This window comes from Echiichthys vipera, assembly GCF_963691815.1.
Source record: "Echiichthys vipera genome assembly, chromosome: 18".
NCBI classification, from domain to species: Eukaryota; Metazoa; Chordata; class Actinopteri; order Perciformes; family Trachinidae; genus Echiichthys; species Echiichthys vipera.
In genome coordinates this window covers 15771164-15782528 of record NC_139843.1, presented here as the reverse complement: position 1 = coordinate 15782528, position 11365 = coordinate 15771164, and the positions used below count along the sequence as shown (strand labels likewise).

Below are 11365 nucleotides of genomic sequence, written 5' to 3'. Positions count from 1 at the left end.
CTCAGCTTTAATGAGTCTCTGTTGTAAATGTCCAGTATCGAACAGCTCAATGCAGCAACAGGTGTCCTAACAGCGCCACCTTCTGGCAAGCCATGTAGTATTACCACGTTACTTATTACAACAGTACTATACGGTATATAAATGTTATATATACATTATACACAGTAAAAATCCTCAATGTATATTTATTTACACATGGTAATTCTATGCGTCGATGTGTAATAATACTTGAAACGTTTTTGCAAAAGAATATTTAATACATCAAAGTAAAAATGACTATGACTCGCATGTTAACATATTCAGCATCATGTAGTAAATCAAAACGTCTTCAGGATACCACTGAGGTTCAAGGATGTGTAACTTGTACAGCTTCAACCACTGAGCTCTTCACAGTTAGCTGTTGACTGCTCATCCTCCACATATATTATCAGGTTACATTTGTGACTCCGCCGGTGTTTATTCTCATCTATCGCTACCATAATTAGTATGACAGCTGCATCCGCAAGTCATATAATACTTACTGCATGGATTTAAATAGTGTATCACACTTACAACATCTTCTTGAGTGAACTACTGCTTCTCCTGACTGAGGTGTGACACATTTAATGCCCATTGACAAGCTCCCAGATTCTCAAGGCCTGATTAACAAAAATGCCCTTATGCTAGATTTTCAGATGCTAATTTCTAAAACCTGTGTGAGAAAACAAGGAAAATAACCATTTGAATATCAATCAAAAGCATGAAGCACTGAAGTAATACTTATTACTATTAAACTTACTATTTATAACTAAAACACAAAGCTACTTGCCAGAGAAGCTTGTGTAGGCACACTTCTCATCTATTCGTGAGGCTGTTTACGCGGAAGTGTGAATAGTAAGGTTTTTAGCGAAAATGTTTGTGCAGCACTGAGTATACAACATAAAACAGATAAATGGTCAAATTGATATAAAGTCATAATCCGTAAGATTTGAGATACTTGAGATGTTTCTAGCGGCCTCTTTGGCAGTAAGATGTAATTGCAAGTGAGTCTGTTCTTTTGTCTGTTACCCTCTTAAATCCACACACACCCACATGTTCCTATAACACTTCTGCCCTTACTACAGGCCTGACTCAGAAGTTGGGAAGTTCCCGATTTCTGATTACAAGTGAACACAGCATAACTGGCAGTGACGAGCTCCACCGGCAGACCAACGGCTGTCAGCAGCGTCACTAACACAAATGCACCGCATTTGCATTTAGAGGGGGAATGTCTCCACGGACATAAAAAATGAAACAATTGCTTTCATTAGTGGGTCATATGATCAATCACCATTGGTTTGACTCATCTTGATAGATAGTAACTTAACCGACAACTAGATGAAAATATTACGGGTTATGCCTTTAATTATTGCCTTACTTGACTCGTTTAGAAGCTACTAACGTTTTGACTTCTCTTAAGAGCATTTTTGTGAATCTTGTCCCTGGTTACTCATCGGTCCACCTGTACGTTCCTCTACCACCTTATAATACTCTGCCAGATTAATCACATGTTCATTGGATTGCTACCATGATAATATATATTAAAAAAAAAAGAAAATTGACACTGTTGTTAATGGCGTTATAGGGGCGTTAACAGTTGTGACTGTGTTTTAATGATGAGTGGACATTCCACTCAGGGGGACACAGAATACAGAAACACCAGGAAGTAACATTCTGGCAAGATTTGACCCTAGGCCAGCAGGGGTACATGTGTAAGGGCGGGGGTGTCACAATGTCTCAACACAGGAATATTTTTGTCCACCTTCCCTGCTTGAAACAGTCTGATTGTTATGCAGGAATTGGATGTTTCACCAGGGGGTTTGGTCAGTTACCCTGGTTGCCGACTGGAGGGAACTCGTTTTCGTCATCCAGACAGACGGGGCCCTCTGCGAACTCGTGCTCTGGGATGACCTCACCCTTCTGGGCTCCACCGTCCTCAGAGTAACCTGGGGAGTAACATTTCTGAGATTGTCAAAAAGACTTAAAAGCACTTCCGTTTAAGATTTTAGTTTAAATCTTGTAATGGTTTTTATGAGTTTATGATGATTAGGAACACTGTACCCATGAGAGTGGTGGAGGAGGGTGGGGTTGAAGGGAGAGCCACAGTGGCAGCATATGATGGGCCGGCTGGTTGGGGAGAATCCTCCTCTGGATCCTCCTCTTCCTTCTGTTCCACCTGCTCCTCGTCGGAGTCAAACAGCCTGCACGAACAGAGCAGACAAAAGCTTAACAACACCGTAACACTCAACTCCCTGTGATCAAACAAGTGAGGTCCAATGTTACATTTTAAAGCTGCAATCTTTATAATGTGGATGCAAAAGCTACGGCATGTTATTTACATGCAGACTTTGATGCACGATTCAGCCAATTAATGGTTTGTCTACACGTCCCGAAACAATCTTTTTTTCACCTTTTGTTCTTCTAAAGTTCTCTGTAAACACGGCGGCATTTTAAGAAAAATCTGTGTACACACAAAACCATTGAAACTCAAAACGCTGTAGTACACAATGCCAAGCCTATAGGTGGCACTGTAACTCTGCCACAGAAATAAACCAAAAGCAGAGAAGAAGAGACGGAGCACGGGCATTGTTGTTACGTGACGTCGCAGGTTAAGAGGGTCAAGGGCTAGAGGTTGAAGGCTATAGGGTCAAGAGGTGGCAGTGTCATCGCTTCACAATATATGCAGATTAGCTACAGAAAAAGTTTTCAGGCTCCAAAAACGCCCCATGTGTCTGGCTGATCGGCCAAAAGGATACAAAACATTTGCGGTCACACAAACGCGTTGTGGTGTGGACGGGCCCTAAAACGTTTTTGTTTTTAAATCTCATAACTTTTTCTATGGTTACATCACGCATCCACACTACTCCTTTGTTTTCAAACCCCTAAAACAGGCCTTTGAAAATGCTGCTGACCCCCTTCTAGTTTTAAAACTGCGGGATTGCGTTTTAGTCTGTTTAGTCGGCCCAAGAAAAGAAATCTCTGGTGTTACTTCTGCTGTTCTTCCTCCACAGTGTTTTCTGCAACTAAGCAACCAGCTACAGAGTAGACTATCTGCTTCCTGTTTACGCTGACACACACTTGTCCAGTGTACATAAATTCAGTCATATCATGTGTCTATTATGGTGTGTTAGTATGGACGCAGACTATTTCTGAAACGGCGCCAAAATGCTTGTGTGCACGGAGATCATTTTCATTTTTAAATACATTAGTTCATGTATAGATAGAAGACCCGTAAGTCTCACAAGATGGTTGAGTTTAGGCATTGACCTCACATGGTTAACCCCACACACCTGTGTTTTTGGACCAGGACGCACTCGCCTCCATCCTGTGGATCCACATTATAAATGTAGAGACACCCGTCTGAGGACGCCACCAGCAGGCGAGGGAGCTTCTGAATCCTGACACACAGAACACACACAAGATGCCAATACACATAAATACACGTCTTTAAAAAAAAAACATACCTCTCTCGTCTGTCTCTTGTCTCGCTCTGCCTTACGTAGCCAGGGCGCAGATGTTCTTCAGGCCAAACATGGTGAGTCGCACCGTGGCGAAAGCTCTGTCCTGATGCATCATGTCGGACACCTGGGAGGGCAAGTAGGTGCTGGCTGCCGTGAACATTTTGCCCATATATGCTGACCATGTAGGAGACTCCTCATCTTGACTGGAAAGAAAACATATGGGTCATGGTTGAATATGCTATGATGAAGGCTTTTAACATTAATAAGGTCATCACTGCCTTCAGATTGTTTTCTGTAAAACTGGATTGTCATAGGAAAACTGCTGGATTGCCTTACATCAGAAATGAAGTGGAGGGTGCTGGTTATTGTCCTTCTCTGAATCATGCAAGGTTCAGAGAAGGACAATGCTTGGGGAGCAGACTTCTAATACAGAGAAATCACAAAACATGAAATGAATGTTCAAGCTCACATTTTTTTAAATCAGCGTAAAATAGGGTTTATTTTGATCTGAATTAAATTACCAGCAATAATAATCAGCCTTATCAGCCCATTGTGTTGAAGTTGGTTAGTCATGTAAGTAATTAGTTGATCTTTAGAAAAGAATCAGGGAATTATTAAATAAGCAGAGACAGGGGTGGCCGGTGGTACAGTGGTTAGAGCAGTCGCCCCATGTAAAGAGGCTGAAGGCCCCCGAGCCAGCAACCGCAGGTTTGACTCTGACCTGTGGCCCTTTACTGCATGTCTCCCCCTCTTTCTCTCACCCCATTTCCTGCCTGTCCTATAAATGCCTATAAAAATCTTTAAAGAAACAAACTGTGTGTGTGAGAGTGTGTACCTGGGGCTGTGCTGCTCCAGTTTAAAGATATGGACTGTCTCCGTGTTGCTGGAGGCGCACAGGAACTGTGCGTCGGCGCTGAAGGACAATGAACTGATGCTAACATATCTGACACACACGGAAGAGGACAACATGGTTTTGATTAAAGGTACATTTTTAATATCAAGGATGTATTATTCAAAAACAAACACATTAGGGCTGTGTATCGGCAAGAATCTGCCGATATACGTATCACGATACAGGTGTTACGATTCAATATATTGCCATATATTAAGATACTGTAAGCAATGCGATGATGAATGTTTTGATTTTTTTAAATCTCATTTTAGGAAACTGTCATAGTCAAAAGAACAGACATGCATACGTCGTCACGTAGAAGAGTCAAATGGCTGAAGATATTTTCGGGGGTTTAAACAACACAAAATGAACCAATGTCTGCCAAAAAACTTTGCATGTAAACTATTAAAAACCGATACAGTGTCATAAAAAATAATATTGTGATACTCAAGTGTATCGATGTTTTGTAAAATAAGAAGCCTGTGTGTGTGTGTGTGTGTGTGTGTTAGAAAACAGCCTCTATGGTGTCTCTGAGTCTAATGTTTCCACCATTCAGCTCCTCACATTTCTGTAGTCTTAATCACTGATACTAGGTCATTGACACTGCACTGTGCACCCACAACCAACTACCATTGGCTACTGAGCCGCAGGGCCTAAACAGTAACTGTTGAGTAATAGGAGGGTCATTTAAACTGCTGACCTTCTTGTCACGAGCCCTTTGTTCATTCTCTGGCACGCAACCACCATGAATCATCTCGTCCACAGTTTGCTTGTTCATACTTTAAACTACATGAATATGAGCGCTTACCTTTTCATCCCTCTGCGGAATTCAAACAGTCTCTGTCCTTCAGGAACGCTGAACACTCTGATAACGGTGCCCTGCGGAGGAGAAAGTGGTCACACGCAAGCTGGCGGATGATAAAAACAGGAGGAGGGATGAAAAATAACCTCACCTTCTCGGAAGCGCTGGCCAGTTTGGTGCCAGAGGCGTTGAAGGTGAGGGCCGCCAGGGGACTGTCATGGGCTTGGATCAGCGTCAGAGTGCTCTAAAGGGGCAAATACGCTTCTAATGACATCGGCAGCAACATTGAGCTGTTTGTCCAAAATGGGGTTTTCAAGAGATGTGATATCAGCTGCCGTTTTTGCCTTTGTTGCTATGTTAGAGTTGAATGTTAGCCTCACCAGGTTGTTGGCATCGTAGACAGTGATTTCTCCGATGGTGGCGCTGCCAGGGTACGCCAGGTAGGAGTTACTGTGGTTGACGGAGAGAGCGCAAAGACCTGTGAGGGAGTTCAGAGGATGGTTTAGGGATTTTCCTGTCTTCTTTCTCTTCTGTTTCCTGTATTTATTCTTCAACACACCTTAAAAGGTCCTTATTATTTCAAAATAATGACTTAATGTAAAAAATAATAAGATAATGACTTATTTCAAAGTAATTACTTAGTATTTCAAAATGACTTTAGATTGTGAAAATAATGAGAAACTATTTCAAAATAATGACTTATTTCAAAAAAATGACTTACTCATCTTGAAATAATAACAGTATGTCAAAAATAATGAGATAGTAAATAATTATTTTTGTGAGAGTTTCTCATTATATTGACTTACAGGATCTTTTTCATCAGCACAAGGCGAGTTTTCAAGTTCTCATCTATATTTTCATTTACTGGAGTGAATGGGCTTCCATATCTGTTGGACCAATGATGCCAGTAGCTTTACAGTGGAGCTAAATATGTATTATCTGTCTCTTATTTGACTAGTATCGTCCTAAAAACTTCCATGTCAAACAAGTTATGTCAAGTAATTCTGCATGAACATTTACATGCATGAATATTTTGCAATGGTTTGAGTACTTTTTTTTTCCTTTTGAGTATCTATTTATATTACAGCACTACACTGGTACTGTGCACTAAAGTGACACTATGTCCCGAAAGAACAAATAACACATTCTTCAAATAGAAAGTTGAGCTCATGAACAATAAAATGGTGACTGATGCTGACATTACAGAGTCAGTGTGCGTATTGTGCGACTGTTAGACCATGGGTGATTGCATTTACTGTTAATGTCACTTGTAGCCACAGTGGCCTATATTCAGCAAAAGTTACATATTATCGCCGCTTAAGGAGCCAGTTGAGGTGGTTCGGGCATCTAGTAAGGATGCTCCCTGGGCGCCTTCCTAGGGAGGTGTTCCAGGCACGTCCAGCTGGGAGGAGGCCTCGGGGAAGACCCAGGACCAGGTGGAGAGATTATGTCTCCACATTTGCCTGGGAGCGCCTCAAGATCCCCCAGTTGGAGCTGGTTAATGTGACCCGGGAAAGGGAAGATTGGGGCTCCCGCGACCCGACCCCGGATAAGTGGTTGAAGACGAGTGAGTGACATATTATCGCTTTAAAGTTAAGTAATTAACGCGATTTTGATCAAAGTCTACAGGAATCAACGTACCTGTGGGGTTGGTGGGTGTGTTAAGCAGGGTTTTGAGTAGTTTCATGTCTTTGATATTGTGGATGTAGACCGACTCCTCCAGGCACACCACCAACCGCTGAGGTAACAGTGACACACAGAGATCACCATATAAGGAGATGTATGAGAATTACAGGTATAAAAAGATCTATTTCCTGTGCTTACCTGTCTGTTGAGCCTGACGGAGAGGATGTTGTTGGAGTAGCTGTAGTTACAAATCTCCGTGCCCTTCTTAAAGTGGTAGACGTTCATTCGCCGGGGCATGGACAGACTGACCACCACCACCAGGCTGCTGGAGAAAAGTCGCTCCACTATATACACGTCTGAACACTCTACTGGGAGAGGGACGAGAAAAAAGACTTTGGATACAGATTGCACGTTTTAATTCATAGAAACAATTTAAGATCATGTTACCGGTGCAATACATTATCTTCTGTTGTCGATTCCTACGCATTTCCCTGCACTTTAATTAAAAAAGATCAAGACAAAATGGCTTTACAGATACCATTACATCCTCCCATGTCAGTTACACAATAAAGGGATGATCAGGATTTTTTAAAGTGGGCTTTTATGAGCTACTCATCCATAGTGTAGTATTGATCTCTATAACTTAGAATACGAATCTCAATTCTGCATAGGAATGTAGAATCTCTAGGCAACGGGACAAGATTTGCGTAACGGAAGTGGTCTGGTTTCTTTTTTGTAGCCCAGCGGTATTAACCTGCGTCACAGTGTACTTACTGTACATGCATGACTGGATCTGTAGATGTGGCAGCAGGGTAGCTGCCACGTCACATTGTACACTTTCTGTCATTTGAACTCTTTAAGACTAATGCAGAGAGAAAGTACAGTGTCCATCTTACCTCCCTCATGGATGCAGTCCAGTTTGTCCACAGCGGTGACTGAGAAGAGTTGGTAGCCGGTCTTGGTGCCAACTGACAGAGAACTACAATAAAAACACAGAGACCATTTTAACAACCACATCCACAATAGTTATAAGGTGAAATTAAATACCGCAAAAAAACACTGTCATTACAGTTCTCGATTACAAAAATAATCCTGAAACTGTTCCATGTGTAATCTGAAGTGATATTCGCTGTCACACTGATAACACACATACAAATTAACATTGGTTTTCAACATTTTGATATGCATGAAGTCTACTGTTGTTGCAGTATAATAATCCCAGAAAACATTTTTTTATATGGTATTGATAGTACTAGAACAGATTAGTAAATGGATTTGGTCAAAAAAAGGAATAAATTGCTATTGAAAAGACTAGGATTATCCTTGCACACACACACACACACACACACACACACACACACACACACACACACACACACACACACACACACACACACACACACACAAACACATACACCTAAACTCATTAGTGTAGTACTGCACAAATGGTGTTAAAGCCATGTAATGGCCGCTATATACCACTGACTCTATGAGCGTTCATGTCCATTAAAGTTAACAGTGCAGGATCAGTGTGATCATCATATATTTAGATCCTATACTTGAATGAGCTGCATGACGCTTCCTACTACTATTATAATCTAAAACCTTAGCTGTGCTTGTTTCTACTATTCTTCTGTATTAACTGCCATAACATATAAGTCATATTCACATTACTGTAGATATTATTATAGTTACTGGAAGTGTGTCTGTCTCTGTCTTTGTGTCTGTCTTTGTGTCTCTCTGTCCATCTGTCCGTCTTTTCTCTCTTTCTCTCTCCTTTTCTTCCTCCCCAACCGATCAAGACAGATGTCCGTCCTCCACAGAGATGGGTCTGTCTGACGTTCCTGCCTGTAATAGGGAAGGTTTTCGTTGCCACTGTACTCTACGGGGGGATTGTTGGGTCTATGTAAATCATAAATAAGTCATAGAGTGTGGTCTTTACCTACTCTGTAAAGTGTCCTGAGATAACTTTTGTTATGATTTGGCACTATAAATAAAACTGAATTGAATAATGAAAACAGTACTGGTGATAAAGGAACCATCATTGGCCATGTTGTTCCAGTAGCATGAGGCCAATGTATGTCCATAACCAACAGGAGGCAGTCACCAGGTCAAATCCAGGCTTCAGCTCATCCAAGGAGGTGCTTGGCAGCCATAAATGACAGGATTTCTTCCAGACTATTGTGTTTACACGGCAGCGCAGCTATTGAAATCTATTAATATCCCCAAGGAAGCTTGCCTTATCTTATCACAGCTGAAGTTGAAAAGAGCACGATGACAAAGAGATAAGACGAGCGGGTTGACTGTTTGGTCACCTGGTTCGTTTTACAATCAGAGCCACAGGAGACGTTTATATATGGGGACACACCTGTCACACCTACGTACAGCTGGATTTGTCTGTTATGGTTAATAATCCCTTACGCATGGGGCAGTGGAAACATATAACACAGGTGTGAGTGGCCATAAAAAATGATTAAGCATTCAAAACAAAACACAAAGGAACCTCTGATTGTAAAGGAAGGTTGCAGCAGTGGTATGGAAATGTTTTATTAATTTTCAAAGGGGAGACTTTTGAAACGTACTTCCATTTAAAATGTTTCAAGCTTCAATAAAAGAAGCCCTTCCGTTTTCATTCCTTTAGGGGTCATTATACCTGATGACAATAATACTAATAATGATGATGTAATACAGTGAAACCGTGATATTTCCTAAGACAGTTATCATACCACTAACATATTGTTATAACCTCACAAAAGTGCCTTGCTCTGACAGTTAATTATGGTATGTTTACTGTTACTTATTGTCTAGTTTAACGAGCGACAGGCATTTGATATTAACTCAGTGGCCTACTTCATTTCGGCTGTAGGGACTATAAGTTTTATGGCATAAAGAAGATTATATTTTCATTTCAGACGCGCAGACACACAACTGCCTGATCGTTGGTGCTGTGACTAAGCGACATAAGACAAACGTATGTAAGCTATATGCGACTGTAAATAATTATGCAACAGTCAGGTGCATCAAGGAGATTGAGTTCATGCTGGGGCCCAGCCCGCAGGTCGCTTACGTGGTGTCCTGGTTAAACGAGGCACAGATGAAGGCTCTCTGCTCTCCGGGGCCGTCCGGTGCGTCCTGGGGCTCCTGGGGCTCCATCGGTGGAGTCGCCAGATTCCCTGTCCTCTCGCTGGCCGAGGTCGGAGGCCTTGGGCTCGGGTCGATCCCCGCCGGAACCCGCCGCTTCCCCTCCTCTGCCCCCCGACTCCAAGCGCCACGCTCGCACTCTTGAGGGAGAGGAATGTCCGGACAGGCTGGCTCAGATGGCACTCATCCTCACACACCGAGTGGACTACCCCGACCCTGAACGGGATGAACGACGACCGATGAACGATAACACCTCTTTAATTAGCCGTTTCACTTGAGTCAACCGACACTGTTATTATTGTGTTATTAACTTCCAGTATTCACACAACAAAACAAAAACAGCTGATGGGTGGATGCGTCACTCTGAGGCGCATCCTGATTGGCTGGCAGCACCCGTCCAAACCCTCCTTTCCGGCGTTTCCATTGGTCGAGCTGTTTAAAGCCTCTAGCTGATTTGACACCGCAGCTGCCAATCAAACAAGACCCTCCTCTTTAGGGGAAAAACAGTTGACTGGCCAATTATACTTTCAGTCTTGTCACGAGGAATTGTTTTGTTGATTTCATTGGATGAAACATGTATCAGCTTTTTTTCCTGCCCGTCAGTGAGAGATGTGCGAGTACTAAACAAGGCTATGGACGATTTTGTTTTATTTGACCTTCTTTCTTTCTGTTTTTAGATTAGAATACACTGTTTTTGTTTGTTGGTTTCGGTTTACATTTCTTTATTTCTTTGTATTTGTATGTATGTTGTTTATATCTTAAATTATTAAACCCAAATGCAGGTGTTGCTGAAACATTCCCTAAAATGTAATATATTTATGAGGATACAGATAATATAGGCTTGGGGTGGCATGCACCCAGTGGCAGTTAACAGTATACCCACCTATCAGCCAAAAAGACATTGGAAAATATAGGTATAGTATCTGTGTATCTGTTTTTCAAAATAATTGTCGATAATTGTGCTGGACATATTGTTTTTGCATGACACAATAATAAAAACAAATGTAAGTTTACCCACTCCCTTCATGGTTACATACTCATCTACCTCGCAGTACCCCCACCTCATGAACTACCACTCCACCACTGCATGTACCCTTGGTATATTTTTTGTGCTTAAGTTCATTTTGTCAGGTACTTGTATTTCCTAAAGTATTACATTTATGTTACTGTACACATACCTCACTACATTTCATTTCATAGATATATAAGTACTTTTCACTCTATTGCATTTATCCGACAGCTTTATTATATTATAGATTAAATAGCTGAATTTGGAAGAAAATAAAATACAGATTGGACATGAACACACCAGTTATAATGGTATATAAAATAATGTTTTGACCATATGACTGCTATTAGAGTTAAGTACTTTTACTTTTAAGTCAATTTAGCCGATAATACCCTCCAAGATATACATCCCCACAA

The 11365-nt window shown here is 41.5% G+C and overlaps 1 protein-coding gene across 2 annotated transcripts; it reads right to left on the bottom strand.

The window, feature by feature from the left end:
• Positions 1-166: 166 nt before the first annotated feature.
• On the bottom strand, positions 167-10251 carry LOC310960927 (WD repeat domain phosphoinositide-interacting protein 1-like). 2 transcript variants are annotated; one of them, XM_083932795.1, is made up of 12 exons: positions 9867-10251; positions 7696-7778; positions 6998-7164; positions 6815-6911; positions 5554-5651; positions 5325-5417; positions 5180-5250; positions 4315-4422; positions 3518-3682; positions 3309-3416; positions 2080-2219; positions 167-1964 (listed from the first exon to the last, which is right to left on the bottom strand). In XM_083932795.1, the coding sequence occupies exons 1-12, from the start codon at positions 9950-9952 to the stop codon at positions 1843-1845; spliced, it is 1338 nt and encodes a 445-aa protein (XP_083788921.1). In that variant the 5' UTR covers positions 9953-10251; the 3' UTR covers positions 167-1842. The 2 variants fall into 2 exon arrangements, with proteins under 2 accessions (XP_083788921.1, XP_083788920.1); XM_083932794.1 differs by having other exon boundaries at positions 169-1964; positions 6998-7167.
• Between the last annotated feature and the right edge of the window lie 1114 nt (positions 10252-11365).

Excerpts from the sequence above, each read along its gene's own strand:
- LOC310960927 (XM_083932794.1), bottom strand. The coding sequence starts at position 9,952 with ATGGAGCCCCAGGAGCCCCAGGACGCACCGGACGGCCCCGGAGAGCAG. Across the intron at positions 4,423-5,179 it reads TTCCGCAGAGGGATGAAAAG|ATATGTTAGCATCAGTTCAT; the intron begins GTAAGCGCTCAT and ends CGTGTGTGTCAG. Across the intron at positions 1,965-2,079 it reads CTCCTCCACCACTCTCATGG|GTTACTCTGAGGACGGTGGA; the intron begins GTACAGTGTTCC and ends GTTACTCCCCAG.